Genomic DNA, 22,133 nt, shown 5'->3' with positions numbered 1-22,133 from the left:
TCACTGCTGCCATCCGATGTATGCGTAGTCTTAATGGGAACAACAACAAAAAAAAGGATCGCTACCAGTTTCAGTTTATCTGCAGCTGAACAGACTGCTGAAAATTACTTTTATTATTTTTAACATTTAGCAAAAAATTAGGAAAAACTTAAGAGCAGTTTATGTTTGCTGTAGAGGTAGCTCGGTTATTTTTTTGGTCAGTGTACAGCAAACAATCCATTTCCTATCCCCGTTTTTCGTCAAATGACTTAAAGATGACCGGAGTGTATTTCAGGGAAAACATTTCTGGACGTTTGCGATTACTGCATACAGCCTTCTTAGTATGGTGCTTTACAGAAGACCACATGGTTCAGCATTTCTTGCAAACAGCATGATGTATTTCTAGCCTCCATACAACATCACTGTCAACACAGCAAGTTTCAAAATAGTCCCATTGTTGGAAAATGAATGCCAGCTACTGCTGACAGCTCTCTGCATCTGCACTGACAGGACTGAGCACACACACGCAAATCTCATCCAACATGGGCTCTAAAGCCATAGGTTTTAACCTAAAGCAGCCAAGAATATTTCCGCCCTGGTTTCAGAGAGAGAACAACTGTGGCAAACACCGCCTTTCCGCGTTTAATGGTACTGTATTTGTGAACAATATACCTCTGGTTTACAAATAGAAGAGCACTCGAAAGGTTTCAGGGTGGACTAAATGAAAACAAGGTGACGTTCTTATCAGCAGGCAGGTTTCCAGACAGGTTCAAGAAGCAACTTCTGAGCATTTTTTAGTCGGAAGCTTTCACAAGCCCAAGAATCGAGCACCTTGTCGCCAACCGGCACGGAGGGGTTTGTGCCACCTGAGGGCTTACAACCCCCCTATCACCAGCATTCCGGCAAATCAAGTCTTTGCACTGATCCGCCGTGCCCCCTTCATCTGAAAAGGATTTATCTGTAATCACTCATCCAGCCACACGCGGAGCAAACAAGAGGAAAAACAAGCGGCCGGAGCCGCATCGCCTCCGGCTGCCCAGGCGCGGGTGGAGCTCGCCGCGCCCGCTCCTCGCACGCCCCTGCCCGCAGAAACGCGCCGGCGGCCCCTAAAGGCGTAGGGGTCGGGGTGCACCTTCTCCTTTCGTGGGGCGCAGGAGCCGGGGGGGGCCGGGCGGCCTTGCCCCGCCGGTGGCGAGGTTAAGGTAGCCGATCGCACGGTTACGGCGGCCCCGACGCCTCCCTCAGCGCCGGGAAGGCGCAGCAAGGCGGCGGCTGTTGCGGTTGTCGTTACTGCCCCGTTTTCCCTCTCTCCTGACAGGAAAGCCGTGACTCGACCGCGGGGGGTCAGTGCCTCCCCTCCGCCTGCGCTATTCCCGGCACGGCGCCGCCTCCCGCCCCGAAGCGGGAAGCGAAGCGAGGCGGGTCCGGCGCTCAGTCCCGGCCGGGCGGCAGAGAGCCGGCGCCCGCCCCCGGGGCGGGAGGAAGGGAGGAATGGCGCCTGGCGTTCCGTTGGGAAGTTTGTGCCTCGCTGCACCCCGTACCCGCCCGAGCGCTCCGTTCCACGTTGGCTGCGCAAGCGCAGTAGTCGCGGCGTTCACCTGCTCCGCGGTGGTGGGGGGGGGGGGACCGAGGAAGGAGAGGTGGCGGCGGCGGCTCCACGGGGCCGGGGCGAGCGGAGCTCAGCACCACCACCGACACCTTCACCCCGGGCGCCCCTCGCCAGCTGCGCGGGAGGCGCTGACTGACCGGCCGGGGAGCCGTACCCCGTTCCCCTCGCCGCCGGCCCCCCGACCTCCTACCCCCGGCCCCCTCCCGCCACCATGTTCAAGAAGCTGAAGCAGAAGATCAGCGAGGAGCAGGCGCCGCCGCGCGGGGCGGGGGGGCGCGCGGCCCCCTTCCCGCCGCAGGTACCGCGGGCGTTGGGGGGGCGGAGGTGTCCCTCGGGTCGCTGGGGGGGGTGGGGGGGGAGCCCTGGGCCGCTTGCAGTGTCGGGGCGGGCGCCGGTCGCCTCTCGCCCGGAGGGCGGCGTGCCCGGCGGGGCAGGGCCACGCTTCTCCCGGCAAGGCCTCGGCGTCCCGCTGACAGCGGGTCGGCCCGGTCCCGCCGGCCCGGCCGCGGGTGAGGGTCGTGCAGCGCAGGCCTTGGTGGCCGGCCGAGGATGGGCCAGCGGGCAAGCGCCGGGCCCCGGCTCTCTGCCAGCGCGGGGCGGCTTCGCTGTAACTTCGAAAGACAAGTTTGTGGTGAGCGAGCCGCCTCCTGTCCGGGCAGCCTCCGCAGAGGTTTCCGAGAGGGTTCTTCTCTTTGGCCACCCTACAAAGGCTGTCTTTTGGAGGGTCGTAAAAACCAGCTCTTGCTCGAACATCAGACGGAATGTAGCAGAGTTGGGTTTCGTCTGTAGCGTTTGAGGGAATGACACTTCACGTGCACTGGGTAGCAATCCAGCATTGGGATCGCGAGTTACCGTTTTCTCTCGTATTTTTGTTTATTTTTTCAATTCCTCTAAGTCCTTTCTGTTTCCATCGTTTAGAGGGCTGGTCTGCTTACCTCAGCCTTATGTTTGCTTTTTTTAACTGTGGAAAAATTGGGGATATAGTATAAAGGTGGGAGCAAGGCTCCCCACCCCCTTTGTCCCGTCCCCGTCCCCCCCGCCCCTTTCCTTTTTTTGGCCATAATTTAATTGGCCATTTTTCCCTTATGTGTACTTTAACAAAATTATGATTAGTGTTGGATTCTAGAAACTACTGTTTTTAAATGATAATAACACATGTTAAATACAATATGGGTGCAGAATATTTCTGAAAGTGACAGTGGCCAAAAAAAATGTTGTGATTTCATGCATGTGTTGAAGCAGAACAAACTCTCTCTACCAGTTTAAATTTGGGTAGAAAGACTTTGAAAAGTTAACTTTGTAGTGGCAAACTCTGTGCTGAAAAAGATAACATTTGCCTATGTCTCTCTGGCTTTTTGCCGGGTTAAGTATCCTTTGCATCTTGGAATCTAAAAGAATAAACCTGGTATAAACTCTGTATCGTATGAATGTTAAGCCATAGGCAGATAATTGGTTTAATTCTACAAATAGGCCATCAGTTGCCTGGGCTTGATCTGAATGTAATTTGAACCACTGGGAGATCTGATGCTGCATAGTCTCAGTATTAGACCATGGTTTCAAAACTGCTGACACTAGCGATGTAGTATTTTTTAAATCACTCATTTGTCAAATAGGGGCAGTATTTTTGGAAATGGAGCTACTGTAAAAGCTTTATGTAGCTTGTTGAGTTTTATTTTAAACCCTTTCATAGTTATTAACTCTGGGTCTTCTCTAGTTAGTGAAGTTAAGTACGTTTTTGTCAGCAGCAGTTTGGAGTGCTCTCCTGAATTGGCGTATGTGGTGAACTTTCAGTACAGTGTAAAGAGATTGAGTTGCAGCACTTACTATTTTCAATAAGCAGCAGCTAAATTATGATACCTTGCATACAATATTGTAACCCACTTAGTTCAGGATACTTGGTGTGTGTGTGTTAAAGGGTCAGTGCTTGCTGAAAACCAGCCTTGTAAATAAATTTGGGCCTGAGTGCACATGGGCATCCAACAGCATAATATATTGCAGTCTTTATTTGGCTGTTGAAATTAACATTGACAAATTTCATAAAACCTAATACAAGAGCTTATGATAAATGATACTTTCACCTAGTCTGCTATACTGTGGATAGTGTAGATCATGTAATTCAAGGGTTGACATGAATGGAAAGGCAGAAGCAGAAAATGAGAACAGGTTTTTATTTTTGTGTAGATAGTTGTCTTGCAGTATTGCTTATTCTTCAGTTGTTCTCAAGTAACACTAGAGGGAAACTGGAGTTAAATTTGATCTTACAAGTAAAATAGGCTGGTCTGTTTACTCCTTGTATCTCATTTGAAAACAGATTCTGTAAATGAGGAAGGAGCAGGAAGCTTTTGAGGTCTGTAAAATGTACTGGAGTCTTGCAGAGAGTGTGGAATATACTTTTGTTACTTTGCTTTCAGTAATTCAGATCCTTAAAATGCACTCCATTTATTGGGTACTCTGTCATCATAGAGATTATCAGCTGCTTTCTGTCGAGGTATTTTCAAACTGAACTTTCCAAATGCTTAACGTTTCTTAGTTTTATGAGACTTTTGTTTGCATTCATTTTTTGCTCTTTTCTTTCCTATGCCCTGTTGTAGGGAGACTTCACTCACCATACCCACGTCTGGTATTCATGTCTTCTGCTTTGAGACCTGGAACTTGTCATTTGTACTCTGGTTTGTAGTGTCTGAGACTAAATTTACTGATCTAAGATAGATTAAATCCAGAGATAAAATTTCTCAAGTGTAACACTTTTTCTGAGGAGGTCTTTAGGCCTGTTTCTTTCATATGAACAATTAGCTAACTGACGTCATCTGTCACATTGAGAATACCTGCGCTCTGCCCCTCACAGGCTGAAGAACACATCAGTTTCTAATCGGTGACAAGGAAGAAAAAAAAAAAAAAAGCTACTGCAATTCCAGGTGTCTCTTGCACTGATACTTGTTGAAGATGGTACCTGACAAATAGGAAAGAAGAAAAAGTGACACATTCAATATGGTTTTTGCCTCAGTCTTTAATAATACTGATAGACCTTGGGTTGCCCAGTCCCCTGAGTCAGAGGACTGTGGCTGTCAGAACAGTAACTTTCCATTTGTGGACACTGAAATTGTAAGGGACCAGTTTTATCGGTTGGATGTTCATAACTCCATGGGACCTGATGGGATTCATCCCAGAGTACTGAAGGAGCTAGCAGATATTACAGTAGGACCCCTTTTAGTCATCTGCCAAAGGTCTTGGGAGTCTGGGTGGGTCCCCACTGACTGGAAGCTAGCCAGCATTATTCCTAGTTACAAAAAGGGTGTGAGGGAAGATCCAGGGAACTACAGGCCTGTTAGTCTACCCTCAGGACCTGGCAAAATTATGGAGAAGGTCATACTGGGTACTACTGAAAGGCATTTAAAGAACAACGCAATCATGAGGCACAGCCAACATGGGCTCACAAAGAGGAAGTCCTGTTTAACTAATTTAATACCCTTCTATGATAAGGCCACCCGCCTAGTGGATGAAGGCAAGGCAGTGGATGTATTTTTCCTGGCTTTTAGTGAGGCTTTTGATACTGTCCCTCACAGCATCCTTCTGGACAGGTTGTCCGACAGTGGGATCAGTAGGTACACAGTGCTCTGGGTGAAGAACTGGCTGAGCAGCAGGGCTCAAAGGGTTACAGTGAATGGGGCTACATCTGGCTGATGACCGGTCCGCAGTGGTGTTCTTCAGAGGGTTCAATTGTAGGGCCAGTTCTGTTCAATCTTTTTATCAGTGATCTGGATGCAGGAGTTGAATGCACCCTTAGCAAGCTTGCTGATGATACTAAACTGGGAGGTGCTGTTGACTCTCTTGAGGGACAAGAGGCCTTGCGGAGGGATCTGGATAGATTGGAGCACTGGGCAATCATCAGTGGCATGACATACAACAAGAACAAATGTTGGATTCTGCACCTGGGATGGAGTAACACCAGACATATATAAATTGGGAGAGGAGTGGCTGGAGAGCAGCCCTGCAGAAAGGGGTCTGGGGGTGCTGGTTGACAGGAGTCTCCACAGGAGTCAGCAGTGTGTGCCCTGGCAGCCAAGAGGGCAAACCACCTCCTGGGGTGCATCAAACACAGCGGAACCAGCCGGTCAAAAGGGGTGATTACCCAGCTGTATTTAGCACTGATACGGCCTCACATTGTGCGCAGTTCTGGGCCCCACCATTTAACAAAGGATGGGAAGACACTGGAACGTGTCCCAAGGAGGGCACCAAAGCTGGTGAAGGGGCTGGAAGGCACGTCCTCTGAGGAGCAGCTGAGGACATGGGGTTTGTCTAGTTTGGAGAGAAGGAGGCTGAGGGTGACCTCACTGCTCTCGACAGCTTCCTGAGGTGGGGACATGGAGAGGGAGGTGCTGATCTCTTCTCCCTGGTACCCAGTGCAAGGACGCGTGGGAATGGCTCAAAGCTGCGTCTGTCGGGACGTTCGGACTTGACATGAGGAAACATTTCTTTACCGAGAGGGTGGACACACCTGAGAACAGGCTTCCTGGAGAGGCGGTTGATGCCTCATGGCTGTCAGTGTTTAAGGGGCATTTGGACAATGCCCTTAATACCATGCTTTAACTTTGGTCAGCCCTGAATTGGTCAGGCGGGTGGACTAGATGGTCATTGTAGGTCCCTTCCAGCTGAACTATGCTATTGTGTTTCATCTCGTCTGTTCTGTCCAACTTCAGTTACATCATCTTTCTGTTCTTTGCATAAGATCAATGAATATTCGTTCTGCAGAGCTTAGTGCCACAGAAATGGCTGTAAATTGACAAGAAGTTTGAATGAAGCAGTGAAAACTGTAGAACCGTTAAGAGCAGAATGAAGAGATACGTTCATCCTCCTAAAAAGTAGCAAAGTGGCGATGAATATTTGGAAGATGTTTTCCTTTTGTATGGTGAGGGCCAGAAGCGATCTTTAAATCACTGGCATTAGGTTAGGGAGTAGGAATAAAATGAGAGTAGGCTACTGGCATGAACAGATCGTTACTGTTCTTCAAAACCTATGAACACTTTTGGTGTGAAATTTTTCAGCAGGACATAGAGCTTTTATGGTGAATGTAGTAGGTGAGGTTTTAGAGTTGTATTTTCAAGTGGGAGCATTGGGTCCACTTGGTCAAACCTGTAACTGTGACTGACTAGAATAATCTTGCGTTTTGTTTGATATTGTAGTTAATTCACTAGTATCCAAATTTTACAAAATGCACCCACAGATTTAGGCTATAAAGTGAGTGTAATGCTCTGAAAAACTGTCTTTTTTGGTGATATCTTTTCAGTGGTGTGATAGTCTGTTAGTCATGTTTTGGAACATCCAACTCCGTCTTGTGAGACAGGCATTGTGGAAGGCAGAATTTATGTATGCAACCTCAATGATGGTGGTGCAACACAGTGTTAAAGGATTTGTGGTAGTTGTTTTTCTTTTTTTTTTTTTTTTTTTCAACACTGTTCATTCTGGTCATATGGTAGAATATACCTAATAAGAGATCTTACTAATTATTTTCTTCATACATAAAAGCTTGTTGATATATTAATGTTCATTACATTTATACTGAAATTTTATATTTGAATTTTGAGGTATGAGGCTGGCAAGCTACTTTTGGGTTGGGTTGGCATGGCTTGTTGCAACCTCACTCAGCATGAAGTTGTGAAATTTCTTTGAACAGATGTTCAGTGCTGACAGGAACAACAAGTTCATATTAAATTTCATAAAATGTGTCATTTTCTTCTGCCCTTTTTCTTTGTTTAGATTCAATTTTATATGTGTTTTTTTCTTTGTCAGTTTTTTAATGTTAATTTGTTAAAGGAATCAGATGGTATTTTGTATGTAAATGCTTGAATCCCTGTCAGTTTGCAAAACTTTTAAACCTTAAGCAACTGTACTATGTTCCTAAAGTATTAGAAGGCTTGAGTTTCAAATGTGGTCTAAGAGGACCATTGTCAGAAATAATCAAAATAACTAATTTTGTTGCATGCTCTCGTGGCTGATTGATTACATAATCTGCTCTGGAAAGGTAGATGGTACATGGAACTGGTTTCTTTTCTTTAAAAGGAAGATCTAGACGAGGCTTTACTGAGATGTTACATTTAGTAATTGTTGAAGTGAATTATGATATGGAATAATTAGTTCTGGAATTAATATTTTTGTTGATCTGTGTGATCTCTGTGTAGGTCCCTTCCAAATCCCCTCCACCAACTGGCAACAGAAGCAGGACATCTTCGTTTACAGATCAGAATGATGAAGGCACATTAACACCAGACAAAGAGGTCAGCTGAGAACTGTTTTTCTGTATTTTTCAACTTTTAACTTTAAAAAGTAAATCTAACTTCGTGTCTTTTAACTTTTTTTTTTGATTCCTCAATCTCACTGTTTTCTGTGCATTTATAGATACAAATAGTCTAATTTTTAAGTTAAATACTGAAGAGTTTAATATTCGTAAAACAGCCCTTTAAGCTGTAGTGGTAAACCCCCAGATTAGGAAACCTTTTAAGTCCTTCTTCAGGTCTTAAAAATCTTACCCCTGAACTGAACTCAGCTTGGCACTTTGCTTCCTGCAATGATAATAGTAATGAAGGGAAGGGTACTTCATGATTTTGTTTTGTATTTTGGAAATGCAGTATTGAGTTTTCTAATAAATACTTTTTTTTGGTCTACTGCTATATATAGAGAGAGATAAATAGATGTGAGACTTCTCTCTGTCCTTGAAGAGAGGTTTTCTGTTAACTGATGCTCCATAATGTCAGCAAGCGGTGTCACCCAGGGTAAATTATTAAGTGTTTTGGTAAGGAGAGTTTGCTGGTTTTTTGTTGTTGGTTATTTTTTTCAGGAAAAACCCCCTGCATTTCTATTCTTAATGCAGAGTATAGAAGTAGCATATTGCCGCATGAAACTACCACTGTAGCCTAGAAGGAATGAGTTGGTGCCATCAGTGACTACTGCAAACATAAAGATATTGCCCCCCCCCCCCCCCCCCCCCCCCTTTTATTTTGCTATGTGTACCCATTGTGGAAAGTGCTAGACGTTAAAGGACTGTTTTGGCCAAGGTTTTCAGACTTTTTAAGCAGCAAAAGCTTAGTGGAATGTGAAATATTGAAGCCGTGAGACACAGTGATGTTCTTCTATGTGACTGATTTGCTGCTTTTGTCTGTCATTAGCTTGGCCCTGCCTACACAAAAGGAAGAATTTTTTCTCTCTCTTTTCAGTGGGAAATAATAAAGGGAAAGAATAAGTAGTAACGCTCCTCATCCCTTTTATTATACAAGTACCAACTGCTTTTCTGCTCAAATAGTGTAACTTGCACGTTGCATGAGAGGCAGAATACTTTTCCTTAACTTGCATTTATTTTTGAGGATGTCTGCTGTTATTCCAGATCTGAAAAAGGTTTGTGAGCCTGAAAGCTTATCTTCTATTTCAGTTTTATCAATTGAGTTAATAAAAAATACTAGCTCTCTTCATGATTTGGATAACATATTTAAAAAATACGTTTCAAATGTTGTTGGGTGCTACTGATATGTCACCTGTTTGTATCAATGCTTTCTGTAGTGGTTGTCATTTCTGTGGAGAACTATGTTTTGTCTTGTAGTGCTTCATTAGATTTATGTTGCCCCCCAGCAGGCTGTTTTTTCAGACTGCTTTTCCAGACAAACAGGAGAAGCAAAGAATTCTCCACAGGACACACCAAGTTATGTTGGAAGAATGTTATGCTCTAAATACAGTGGTTACACTGCAATCATAAGAGAGGCAGAAGGAGAAATATGATTAAGAATGGAAACAGAATACTAAAGTGACCTCAGATTTACAGTTATCCTTGGGCTTAGGGAGCTGCTGTGAGAATTTTACTTGTAAAATATATCCTGTAATTAAAAATTCAGAAAGTAGTGAAGCTGTTAAGGGAATGAATATCTCTTCTTTTTTTGTAAGGACTGGTTTTATGTCAAAGGGAAAATTTTACTAAAATAAAGATAACTTTAAGTGATCAAGATATGAAATCTCCTTTTTCCAAATATTTCTCATAAATGTTAACAGAATGATTAAAAGCATATTGTCTTTTAAATTTGTTTGTTGGATTAGATTTTCATGAAATTCAGTTCAGCGGTAGGATTACTATGCCTAAAAAAGATGCAGATATTGCATACTGTCTGAAAATACATGCCCCGTTTATATGGGTACATTATGTCTTTTGGGGGGTATTTTTTGCAGCATTCTCATTTGATCAGGCAGGTGTCAATGGCAATGGCATCACAATGAACTAAAGTTGGACAACATTTAATACACTGAGACTGTTTGGTTTTTGAAGAGTATCATATGCTAAAACGTTCTTAGAATACATGAATAAATGCTAACCCTCTTGGTATTGAAAGCTAAGCAAAATTACAGTGTTTTGTAGTTTTCTTGTACGTTCTCTGTCTTCCCTCTGTCCTATTATGTTTTCGTATGTCTTCAGTAGATCATGTTTTTGGATTTTTAATGCTGTAGTATCAAAGTTTCAAGTACTGCATGTGAAAGTTTTGATTTAAACTCAGAATATTTTTAGAATTAAAATAAATTCAGAGCGAATTACAATTGTAAATGACAGCATTAGTCTGATTGAAGAAGTATAAGAAAACATACTGGCAAATGTTCTTGCTTTATATTCTGCAATGACAAGATCTTTTTGTTTATCAAAATTCCAAAACATTCTCAGTTAAAAAAAAACAAAAACAAAGCAACAAAAAAACCCCCTTGTATGCTCCATTCATGGAACACTAGGTAAGTTTCTTCTATTTTAGTGGAGCTGTTGGTCTCCAGAGGCAGCGTTAGAGAGAAGCTCATGATTTTTTCAAGTGTAAGGAAAAAGCAGATGTCTGTTGAGTTCTGTATTCTGTTCTTGCAAGTAGCCCATAAAATATGACTACAGTGTGAGGTAAAAGCATATATTGGTACTTCCATAGAACTTCTTCAGACAATTTGCATATCAGATGCCTTCTGAGTTGGTCTTGGTGCCATTTGAAACAGCCCTGGATGATTAAGACATACTTACTTGGTGCTTCCATTCTTCTCTAGGGAAGATCAGTGTTTGGTTTTCAAACTGTTAAATGCATTGACTCTTGAACAGAATTTGAGGTGAAATACATTAATCATATTCAGTCTAGTTCCTAGAAGGTCAAAATTTTGTTTCTGTTCTATAATATACTTACTTACACATCAGGCTCACCTGCCGAAGATAGCAAAGCTAGTTTGGAGCCATCATGTGAGAGCAAACAGCCGATAGCTTGCTGTGGATGACCTACCAGTCACGCAGATCCAAATATCACTAACATCCTCATAAGTGTTATGGAAGTGACAGCAGAGCACAATATATATAGCTCTTCTTAGAGCTAAAGATAAAGTAGCCAAGGCACTTTTCTGTCTCACCTTAGTGCTATATAATGACTGTGGTTTTAAAGTCTTTAAAATGTTTTTCTAGCGTGGATGCTAAAGCAGGACAAGTAAAGCTGAAATAATATTCCTTTAGTACCTTTGTTAATGCTGCATCTTTCCTGTATTCATATACTTAATTTGACATACTTCTAAATAGATGTTCCATGCAAAGACAGTAGTAGTTCACATATGTCTATATCTCTTTCCTTTCTGACATGCAAATTTAAAACTAAATTTTGGAGGCTGTATAACCTAGTTTGTATCTAAAGCCTGGATTTTAAAACTCCTGATGTGTATACCAGCATGTTTAGATTGCTCATCAGAATGAAAAACAAACCAGAAAAGAGATGTGTTTGATTTCTGTACTACCTCTATGAAAATGCAGTTCTGCACTCTTAGATTCTGGGGCTTTTTTAATTGCAGAGAGAACCCTTGAACTTTCAGGTCTTGCTTCAGTTTTTCCTATTTCCTGATCACAGTAAGGATGAGGCATAAAAGGTTATGTTGCAAATTGCACAAACCTTCTATAAATAAATATTTGTGTAAATCAGCAAATTACTGAATTATTCACAACTTTTTTCTGGCATTGCCCAACTTCGACAAATAACCAAATTTATTTCTTTATTTATTTTACAGTGGGGAATGAGTTACTTGTCAGTAAGTGTTGAAACTCTAAACCTTTAGCCTGATAGCTGACATCCCCGAGCTCCTTGAACTAGATGAACAAATACTGGCTTGTCTCTTAGACAAGCTTATAGTCTGATTCCTTTCTCTCTGTCTTACTGTGTTTGTATACAACATGGCAAAACAGTCCACATAGAGTTATAGAAGCTTTTAAGCATTAACATAGTACAAATGCACATATACCATGATGCCCTTTGCTAACAAAGTGTATGAATTTTCCAGTTTGCTTGGTCATGGGTTATTCTGAAGTTTGGAACCACTGATTCTCTTCCTTTTTTCTGAAAGGGAATAATGACTGCCTTTGGCAATCAGACATGTATTATACATATGTAACATGCATTGATTCAACTACTACCATCTCCAGAGCAACAAGACTTGGGTCAAACTCTAATCCCTGTTAAATTCTGGTTTTTGTTTCACAGCACGTTAAAGAAGCCCTTTGATCTAGGGATCACGCATACTTTGGCCTTTGCGCCCCACTTATTAAAATCTTAGAAAAGGAAGATTTGATCATGGTAATTCTTCAGAGGGAGGAGGAATAGCAAGGATAATAGGAACACAGTTGGTTTTGGAGTTCAGAAAGTCCATAAAGAACAAGTAAGGCTGCTTTGCTTAGGCCAAACTTGAGGGCTACAAAAACTGTTCAGAATTTTAGAAATACAAAAGTTATTTAAAAAATAACTTTATGTATTGTTCTTTGGTAATACTGAAGGAAACATAGCGTCTGGTGAGTCGCTTCATTGCCTAATTTACCTCATTTGTAATTTTCTCCCCAAGACAGAAATGTTTGTTGGTTAGTAAGATTTTACTTGCAAAAAAAGAGCAGGAGTTAAATATTGTGACAAAAGTTCAGCAATATCACAGCCTTAATTTGGTGCCTGAGATGAAGGTCGATAGGGGGTAGCGAGTTCATTTACCCTGGAGTATGTTTGAAACAGAACGTTGGAAGATCTTAGTAGGATTTCTATAGCAAGCTTCAAGTGTGATTTGATGGCTTTCAGAGGATTAGAGAAGGTTAGTTAAAGGATTATTTACATCTTTGCACATTTGGTCTGTTTCTAGTATGCTTCAGCCCAGTTGGGTTCCCTGCTTGTCTAGTTTTATTGATCACATTACTGGCATAGCACTAATGTGGTATTTAGTGATACGTTAGACAGTATAGCACCAGAGATGTTTAATGTTTCTGAAACTGCTAAGATAATTCAGAGTGGGTTTTAGACCAGATCCTGAAGTGCAAGAATCCATTGTGGAAATCTTTATATCTGTTTAATTTTGGCAGACTAGCAGGTTGTTTCTTGCCTTTTTTCTAGGAATAGGTGAATCATTTTTAGCGACTTTTAATACCCCCCCTTTCCGCCAAGTTAATTAGACAGCTAGTTTTAAAGCCATACTGAATAGTTGATTAAAAAATTAAGAAGTGCAGATAAAAACACATGTATATATTGGAAAGCATTAGGTAGTATAATTATAGGACTCATTAGACAACTCTGCCTATAATTTAGCTGTAAAAACATAGCCGGTAATGAGCTGCTGGAGTAACAAAAATACTGTGAGCAAGTACTTAACTATTTTCATTGTTGGGAACCCATCATCTGAGAATGGAGGATGAACTCTCTAATGAGAAGATGCAGCCACTTCTAAATGTGCTAAGGAGATACCACTCTTGGACCATGACTGAGTATATTCTGTCTTTGGTAGCTATTTGAAGTGTGAAACTTGTCTTGGCTACTGGGAAGAAAATATTTTGCTATTTCATTTTAATACAGTGATTACTGTTCTGCCTCAGTATTGTTGTCTTCTGCCCTTCTTTATTTGTAGGGTTGGCTCCTTCCCTCGTGCTTGCCTTTACTCAAGCAACAGTAGGGTGAAGCCGAGATGTTTTAGTGATGTTCTTGCATTAGGGTTCTGACTAACATCTGTGAAACTCAACAGTATTGTTAATTGCATTCTGCTGTTTGTGTAAGCTATTAGTTCTGATAGAGACCCTGGAGTTATATGTCTGCAAACTTAAGCAGTACTGCGTCAATTCATATTCATAAGCTTTTTTCTTTCTTTTTCTAAGAACTGTAACAGTAATGTGGATTGGCATATTTTAGGCTGCGGATAGCTTGGATCTTCTGATCTTGCTGGAAAGGAGTTACACTCCCTATCGTTTGCCTACCAGGTAGTTTGAATGAATTTTTTAAATTAGCTCTTTCCATTGTTTAAAGCTCTTTGTCATCTTACTGGTAAGTTTTTTGGGTTTTGTAATTAACGTTGTGTGAAAGACTTACTGTCTAAGCCTCCTGTTAGAACTTGACTGTGCTGACACAGTCATGGACTTCAAGGGATGGTTGAAAATATAGCAATTCATGGATGCTGAACATACTGACAGTCCAGGGTTTGTTTGTTTTTTTTATTTCAGGTGAAGAATAATAACTTGTTAGAGATTAAATAGGAATTCTTTTTAATGCGAGTTTCTAGGATTAAGCAAGATAATGCTATCGTGAAATGTCACAACTTAGAGAAGCGAACATTAGCATACTGTTACAATGAAGAGATAATTTGAACCATCTGTGATTCCTGAAGTTCTTGATGGTCATGTTTTAAAAGTGATTTAACTAAGCTGAAGATAATGTTACATGTTGAAAATGTTCATAATCTTTTGGTTAACAGTATTTGCCATAATCCATTTATGAGTGCTTTGCAAACTGTTTCATCATCTTAACTGATCTTTTCTAAACACACAAAGTCATTTTTATATTAAAGATTTTGTTATTTTATTTGTGGTTGAGAATTTGCATGCTTCTAATTCATGAGGCCATCCGGCTTGCTTGTAGTATTGCTGCTGTATGTTTGTACAGTCGTGTATACATAGTATTTGCCATTTCTTTTTCTGGCATATACCCTTTCAAGAGGTTCATGTACAAAATGCATAGCATGGTTAAGGCTATGACCTTCTACAACCATCACCAGTTGGTGAAGAATTTCTGGAATCAGACACTTGTCAGCTTCCTTATTTTTGTTTTGCCTAAAAGCTGACGCGGAAAGAAACTTAGTGGGGTTTACACACTTGAATAAATCTATAGCAGGAGCTTTAACACAGCTTACTGTTAGGAATTGTACTTCAAACAGGCTGAGAGGGACTGGTGAGCAGTCTGACCAAACTCAGCATGTGGTTGCAACTATGGTGGAGGCACTGGGCAAGTGTGTCCAGGCTTGGGGGAAGAAGATTGGGAGCAGGAGAAATGGGACCATCTTTTTTGTTAGCAGCTCCTGTTTGTAATAGCTTAAAAGTGAGAAGTTTCACCTGAGTTTCTTGGACCTAGCTAGTTCTTGGCAAAGCAAGTAAACTATTGGAGTTCTTGTCCCATGCCAGCTTTGGGAATGCCATGACAAGGGCAGCTGAACAATAGAAGTCAGAATTAATTGTCACTGTCCCTACCAGTTTGAGAAGCAGAAGTTGGGCATAAGTTTTAGAATTAGTGTTCTGCAGTTACCCTGTCTGTAAAGACAGGTCACAATTTTGTAGCTGTTGGGTTTTGGGTTTGTTTTGGGTTTTTTTGACCATGAACCAAAGTTTCTTTCCCTTTGTAGCTCTAGAAGGCCTGATATAATTAACAGGATTCTCCAGCAATGGGCATTTGTACTAGTGTGTGTGTGTGTGTGTATATATATGTATGTATGTATATAGTATAGTGAATCAAATAGCAGTCAATAAAAGCACATTGTTTAGGTTTTTATTTTGCTTTGTTTTCTGCAGGATTGGTAATTTGGGTCTTGGTTACTCAGGTTTTTCAGTAATTGCTTGGGTTTTTTCATTGTAGAAATACATTAGAGAAAAGACATAGGGAATCAGTACCTACATTCAGAGGCTATTGTGTATGGCTGTCATTGAACATTAAGCACTTAATACACTTTCTGAAAGGGTTTTATTGGGACAAATTGCAAGTCATGTAGCATTCCAGATCTTACAGATGAGAATACTTTTCCTCTCCAATTTGAATTTATGTAATTCATCTACTAGAGCACTGGAGTCATTTAACAGTCACAAAAAAACCCCAAACCCACCCAAACTGTAAATTATATTGTAATAGATTTGATTCCTAAAAATACTATTTAGTAACTTGAAATAAAACAAAATTGTTCTGAAATAATGAGAAAGGAAAAAACATATCGTGTTTAGGTTCAGTCAGCAGACAGCACACTTCTGAAATCACACGCTATAAGACAGTTGAACCTTGAACTTTTGTGTGTGAGTAAAATCATGAGAGGAATTTTTTTTTAAAATCTGTTACAGCATCCTAACAGCATTAGATTGCATTACATTACATGCATAAATCCAGTTTGAATAAAAATTTCAGTCTTCTGGAATTCCAGTTGCTCTTTATGTTTTTCATTTCTAGGAATTTACATCTCTTCTTTGATAGTGACTTGATAAAATGGTTAATTCAACTTGTGTTTTTACAAAATAGTCTGCTAGTAGTTTGAAAAATTTTGTAAGGAAATTTTTTTAAGGTAGTTAGAATTCCAGTGTATAAGAGCACTAGAAGATAAATAGTCAAAAGCATGCAATTTATATTGTTTATAACTGAAATACTGATAGAATTTTTAGAATAATGAGTTTTTCACACATAACTGAGAGCAAAGAAGGCTCAGTGGTATCTGAAGATAAGTCATCCACAGAAGTTTAAAAAAAATTACAACATGAGTGCCTGAAACATTGTCTTTATCTTTGGTTAAACTAGGATCTTTTTTTAAATTGTGAGTTTCTTTACTTCTAAATGACCAAAACTGTATTTTGGCTGTTCTGAAATGATCTAATGCATATTTTCTGACTTATGTCTTGCCTTTATCAGTATCTGTTGTTTTATGATGTTTTTAATAGTGTGGAAAAATTGAGTAAAGTTGTGCAACATTCTTTACCTTATTACTTGATTTATTTCCCTTTTCCTACTTTTTGCATTGAATGACAGCTGCTAGCCGGGATGATAGCAGAACCTGCTTTTCTCTCTGAGTATACTATCTTTGCTTTGGATCCCACCAAACAACCTAAGCCACAGAGTGATGGTGTGGTGAGTCCTCCCACCCCTCTTAGTGATGCCTTTAGCAGGGGGAGGAGAGTACTGTACTAGAAGGCAAACCTTGTGTTGCTTGTGGCTTGTTCTCACAAAGGCATCTTAACTACTCTGTTGCTAACCCTGCACTAAATTTCACAGAGGTAGTACCTGATAGCTCCTGGCTGGTGTGCTGTATGATGTGAATTTATTGTAACTTAAAAAAATTAACACGTTTTCTGTTACACAGGTAACAATACACAACTTTTGAATAATTGTTGCACAAGTTTGTACGTTTGTTGCTTAGAATTCCTTAATGCCGTTGAAAGTCTTCCTCTTCATTTTTATGTATGTCTGTATGTATTTCAAGATAAATGGATATGATAAACATTGAGATTGTTTTTTGTCTAAAAATTTTGTGCTTTTTGCTGTGTACAGTGAAAGCCTCACAATGTCATTTACTACTAATGGTAGCAGGAAATAATTATTTCATCTAGATACTGAAATTCAGCTACTTCTAGTTGGTAACCTGGCAGCTATTACTGTGAGGATAAACAGTCTTTTTAAAAATTAGATTTTATTTAAAATATATATTTCTTTGCCTGGAAATGTGGTTTTTTTCATAGTATACAAGTGGAGAAGCTCAGTGGGAAGAGAACAAGTAGTGGAGAAGAAGAAGCAGGCATAGGGAGGAAAGCAGCCTTCTACGTGCTAACGTATGCACATACAATGCTGTATTCTTCTCATTATTGTCACAGGACTGGGATGGCATCTTTCACGTGCTTCAGAGGCATGACATTCCTGAGTCCATAGTGATTCAAAACACAGTGTTTATTTTAGAGTCCTAGCTCATCCTCATATTTCATGATTACTTTGCTTTTCCAGTTTAGCAAGTGCTTTTTTGCAGCTCATGCAGAGGCTGAAAACTACAAGTCACCAAAAGCTATAACAGGGTAGAAATTTGATAAGCAGATGGACATAGCACAACACACCATGTTGTGCTGGACTTGTCTCTGTCAAGCTAAACAAGATTGGATTGAAACAGTGATTAAAAAGGTGATCTGTGGAAAGTCTTCATTTGTTGTAAAGGGTTATGCTTGTTTAGAGTATGCCTTGAAAGCACAGAATCATTACTAGCTCAGTCATGGTGTTCTTGATATTGAGCTTTTTGATGGGGAGCAAAGAGGACGTTCAGACTGTGCTGAAATCTGTAGTTTTGAAATAGTTACAAGATTTTTTTTTTTTCCCCAGTTCTAGGTATTTTGACCATATTCCAGGTCCAGTCATCACTACTTAAAAGTTTCACTGCAAATTTAATTACGCTTTTCTACACTTACAGCAGTAAATAGTTGTGGGCTGTTTTTCACTACACTACAGAATATTCCTAGTACAGTTGCATTTTGAAAAACATATTTATGTGAATGCTCAAATGTTGTCTTTATATTATCTTTATTGTATACTTTAGTGGCAGGAATCACTTGTGTATTTATATGCAAGGCTGCATGCATAGCAAATAATCATAAAGTAAGAGTTACTATGAATGTGTTACCAATGTGTATTAATAATACATTACCTGTAAAACAGATTTTGTTCTCTGGACTTTTTGAAAGCTGTAGAGCCGTACTCTCACAGTAAGAATTGGGGGGGGGGGAAACAATGATATAAAAGTTTATAAAGAAGAGGAGGGCCAATTATATACAAATATATATTAAAAAACCCCATCATATACATTTGGGAAACCTAGGTAAACTAAAAATACAGGAGAGGGAAAGTTTCATCAACACACACTAATGTGTTTAAATTCTGCTAAAACAGACCAGTATTTTAGCTGTGTGTGTGCAAGTGAAGTGTGATCCAAGAGAGTGAGCATCATAGAGAAATGGCTGTAATGGTGGAATTTTTGGCATAGATGAAGTTAGTATAAACTCTTTGCTAACTAAGCTGTATGGGTTTTGTTGCTTGAAGAAACAGTTCAAATATTCTTGGACAGACAGGTTTTTTTAAAGAAAAATTAAAGGAAAATGAGGGAGGTGTAGGGATTGGCGCTCGGAAGATCTCGCGATGTACGGAAAGAGAAGGGTTAAAGGAGGCGGGATGACCGACAGACAGTATGTAAGGGCGTGACGCAGTTGAATAAACGCCATTTGCAGCATCCTCATATTGGTGTCAGTGCTCTGTGGCCCAGGGTATGGTGGACCCTGTGCCGAGTCCCACGGGGTGATCAGACGAATGTCTACAGGGAGGAAAATGCGTACTAAGCTCTCCTTCCTTCCTCCGTAATTTACTCAATTTCAGGAATACCTGAGAAGGGGGAAGGAGAGTGAAATGTTTTTAAATGCAGACATTTAAGCTTTTTACTCTTTAGGCTTACAAATCTGTTTATACCTTTGAAAAATAAATAAAATTAATTAGTTTGCATTTCAGAAATAGGGAGGTAAGGAAGCATAAGTGTCACTAGAATGTCCTAATGTGCTCCAGTTAAAACTGAGCTCTGGTTTATACATCTTAATAACAAAAAGCAACATTTTTATTAGAGATTGTAAGTATAGCTCTCTTTGGATAGAGGTATAGTTGTGTATGTTCTGTGGGTTCGTGGAGGAAAGATTTGTGTTGGTCTCCAGAAACCCTGCTGTAACTCTGCTGGTTTTAAGACTTTCAAAATGCCAGCTTGTGCTCTGTGATTCTAGTTTTGCTGAAACATCTCTTAAGGCTTATGAAAGGCTGGGGCTTTTAAGCTCTTCAAAGCTTCTTGAATCTGTACTTATATATAGCAACTTTGATTCATGCTTACTTTTCACTGTCTGGACACCAGAATCTGATCCTTTTGCCCTAGAGCACAATGACTTAGAATTGCAGCAGCTAGATACCTGTGGTGGTCCAGTTTTTATATAAAAAATTACCAGTGTATCCCTTTTATGATTTATGCCAATAGAAAGTCTAATCCCAAATATAGGTTCCACTTTTGTTCACACAGATCTAATAGAAAGACATCAGCCCAAATAATAGGAAAATTTTAAGTGGTGACACGAGTTTTAGTTTTGAAATGGCATTTTTTAAGGATTTTCATAGATCCTTAAATGGGAGCTTTTTAAGGATCTTCACAGAAAAGAACAGCATTCATGGTTTTTATATTCATAAACACCACATTAGATTTATTAAATCTACTTAATCTTGTGTTCTAAAATAGATCTTAAATATTACTAAATTTTTCTTATGAATTTGTGTACAAACCCTCCATAGTTTTCTTTAGTTCCTTTAATGGGTATCAGAATTTATGATTTTTGAAATAAGTTAGTTTTTAATTCTTGGTAAAGTATTTGTCTTCCTCTGTTGTCAGTCCAGTACTAGCATAGTAGACGCTTTGTAAATTGTGAATATAAATTTTTATTTTGATTACCTTTATTATTAACTTTCCAGTTAAGAAATTAAAAAGAACAGGTAGTGGAGCTGAGAATAACATGTAGGAGTGCTTTAGTTTAAAAACCAGTAAGAGCTCTTAATCTACTAGGAATAAACCCACCTCCACAGGATAGTGCTCTGAAGCAGAATGCAGATTTTGTTCAAGCCAGGTGAAGTGCAATTTCCAAATCCACACAGCCTTCTTGTATGGCTGGTTATTGCTCATTTCACTTTGTCTGAATCTGGGTGACTGCTGATTTCTATGGCTTCCTTAACTGTCTGGGTTTCTTTCTTCTACAGTATTTTTGTACTTCCTTAAGTTTGCTCCATGTCAAACCTTTCTGAAGCCCTTTTACACTGCATAATTTTTCTTCTACATTTATGTATGCTTATCTGCGTATCCACACAGAGTAGAAGCTGTGGGTGTAATTATGTAGCAGATACGTGGATGACTGATTGATATTTCAGTTGTATATACATCTTAGATTTTTACAGCTTGCATATAACTATCAGGGTACATCTTGATTAAAAATGAAAAGTTACGCTACTCTTAGCTGAATTCTTCATACTTTGTTCGATAGGTCACAGTGCTTTGCTTCTCTTGGAAAAAATTCATATCCAAGATGGTTTCTAGCATGTTTTTGCTGTTTCAGTTTGACCTGGTTTAAACACCGGAAAACCATCTGGATTTGTACATGTTAGAAAACACCTGAACACAGGACATAGGAAAAGCAGGACAGACAGACTAGGAACAGAAATGTCTGAACTCTGTTAAAAACAGAACAAAAACAAAACAAACCGCAAACCAAACTTAACCAAAAAAACCCCAACAACACAAAAAAACCAAACCAACCCCAAAACTGTTGTTATCTGTGGTGTTGGTTTGGGTTTTTTTGTTTGTTTTTCTTTGTTTGGGAGTGCGGAGGAATGTATGTGTGAAATTTTACCCAGGATGTTTTTTCTGAAAGTCTTAATTTTCTTCCTGTGCTTGTTGGGAGTCTTAAACAGCCTGTTACCAGCACCTTTTTCCAGGTAGTTTCCACAGCCCCACCACCCAAAATGTTCTTAAACGAAGCAAGATGGTGTGATTCCACTGTTACTCATGTTGGCAGTAAACAACACCGGTCCTCAATTAGATTTTTCCTGCTATCATTTTGTCTTTTTGGTGTTTCTTTTGATTTGTGCATAAATGTTACATAAATAATCATTATGAATAATTTAACTGGAGATGTCAGCATTTTCAGATGTCTCATACTAATCCATGCACACATAGCTGCTTTGTAGTTATGTATATTGCAGCAATCTGTTTTGAATTTAACAAACTAGCTTGTTTGCATGAAGACATCTTAATAAACATACAAAAGAAAGTACTAAAAACACAGGCAAGGAAAAAGCACAGATGCTGTTTGTAGGAATCGGTGAATTATAGTCCTTGTAGTCTATTCCTTCTAACAGTTGTTTTTCCTCCTCTAGAATTTAACTAAACCACCACTTCCCAGATCCACAGAAAATGATGGAAGTGGACCAGCCTCCCCACAGGTATGAGGAGGATATGGAGGATTTGTTTCCTCTTTCACTGCCGTGTTGTCTTTGCGTTATGTTGGCTTAAGTGCCCGGTATATATCTTCATGCTGGAATAGGGATGACAACTATTTGCCTTTCAGAATACTAGGCTGTTTTGTTTGTGTGTAATCCCTTTAGTTGGTATTAAGTGTTGTCACTGATGTGTGGAGCTTTTTTTGTAGGGACAGGTTAGCAGTATCTGACAGCGTGGTGCAGGCTGCCTGCATTGAGGTGCATCTCATTGCTCACCGACACAGCCAGCATGGGATATGGAGCGTTAACCTCGCTTTCAAAAGTAGAGGGCATATTGTATGGCTAGAAAGCTGATTTCTAGCTGAAGGAAAAGAACTGATAGGCTTAAAAAAATTGTCACTAGTGATAAAGGTGGAGGTCATAGCTTGCTGAAGTGGGATTAGCATTGGCTCCCAGCAAGTCCCCCGGCATTTGATTGTAGGGGC

General features: G+C 40.1%; 1 protein-coding gene across 7 annotated transcripts in view; it reads left to right on the top strand.

The window, feature by feature from the left end:
* The first annotated feature begins 1,443 nt into the window (after positions 1-1,443).
* The window catches only part of GOLGA4 (golgin A4), a 69,767-nt gene continuing 49,077 nt past the window's right edge, over positions 1,444-22,133 (top strand). For 4 of the 7 annotated variants that reach the window (XM_049816525.1, XM_049816524.1, XM_049816522.1 and 1 more), the window contains exons 1-3: positions 1,445-1,886; positions 7,765-7,860; positions 21,586-21,651. In XM_049816525.1, the coding sequence (XP_049672482.1) occupies positions 1,800-1,886; positions 7,765-7,860; positions 21,586-21,651 (249 nt within the window). In that variant the 5' untranslated portion in view covers positions 1,445-1,799. Of the gene's footprint in view, positions 1,887-7,764; positions 7,861-16,504; positions 16,732-21,585; positions 21,652-22,133 lie in introns of those variants that run through there. The other 3 variants (XM_049816529.1, XM_049816526.1, XM_049816523.1) reach the window with 3 other exon arrangements.

Source organism: Accipiter gentilis, chromosome 14 (assembly GCF_929443795.1).
Source record: "Accipiter gentilis chromosome 14, bAccGen1.1, whole genome shotgun sequence".
NCBI lineage: Eukaryota > Metazoa > Chordata > Aves > Accipitriformes > Accipitridae > Astur > Astur gentilis.
This window is presented reverse-complemented; position numbering and strand designations above follow the sequence as displayed.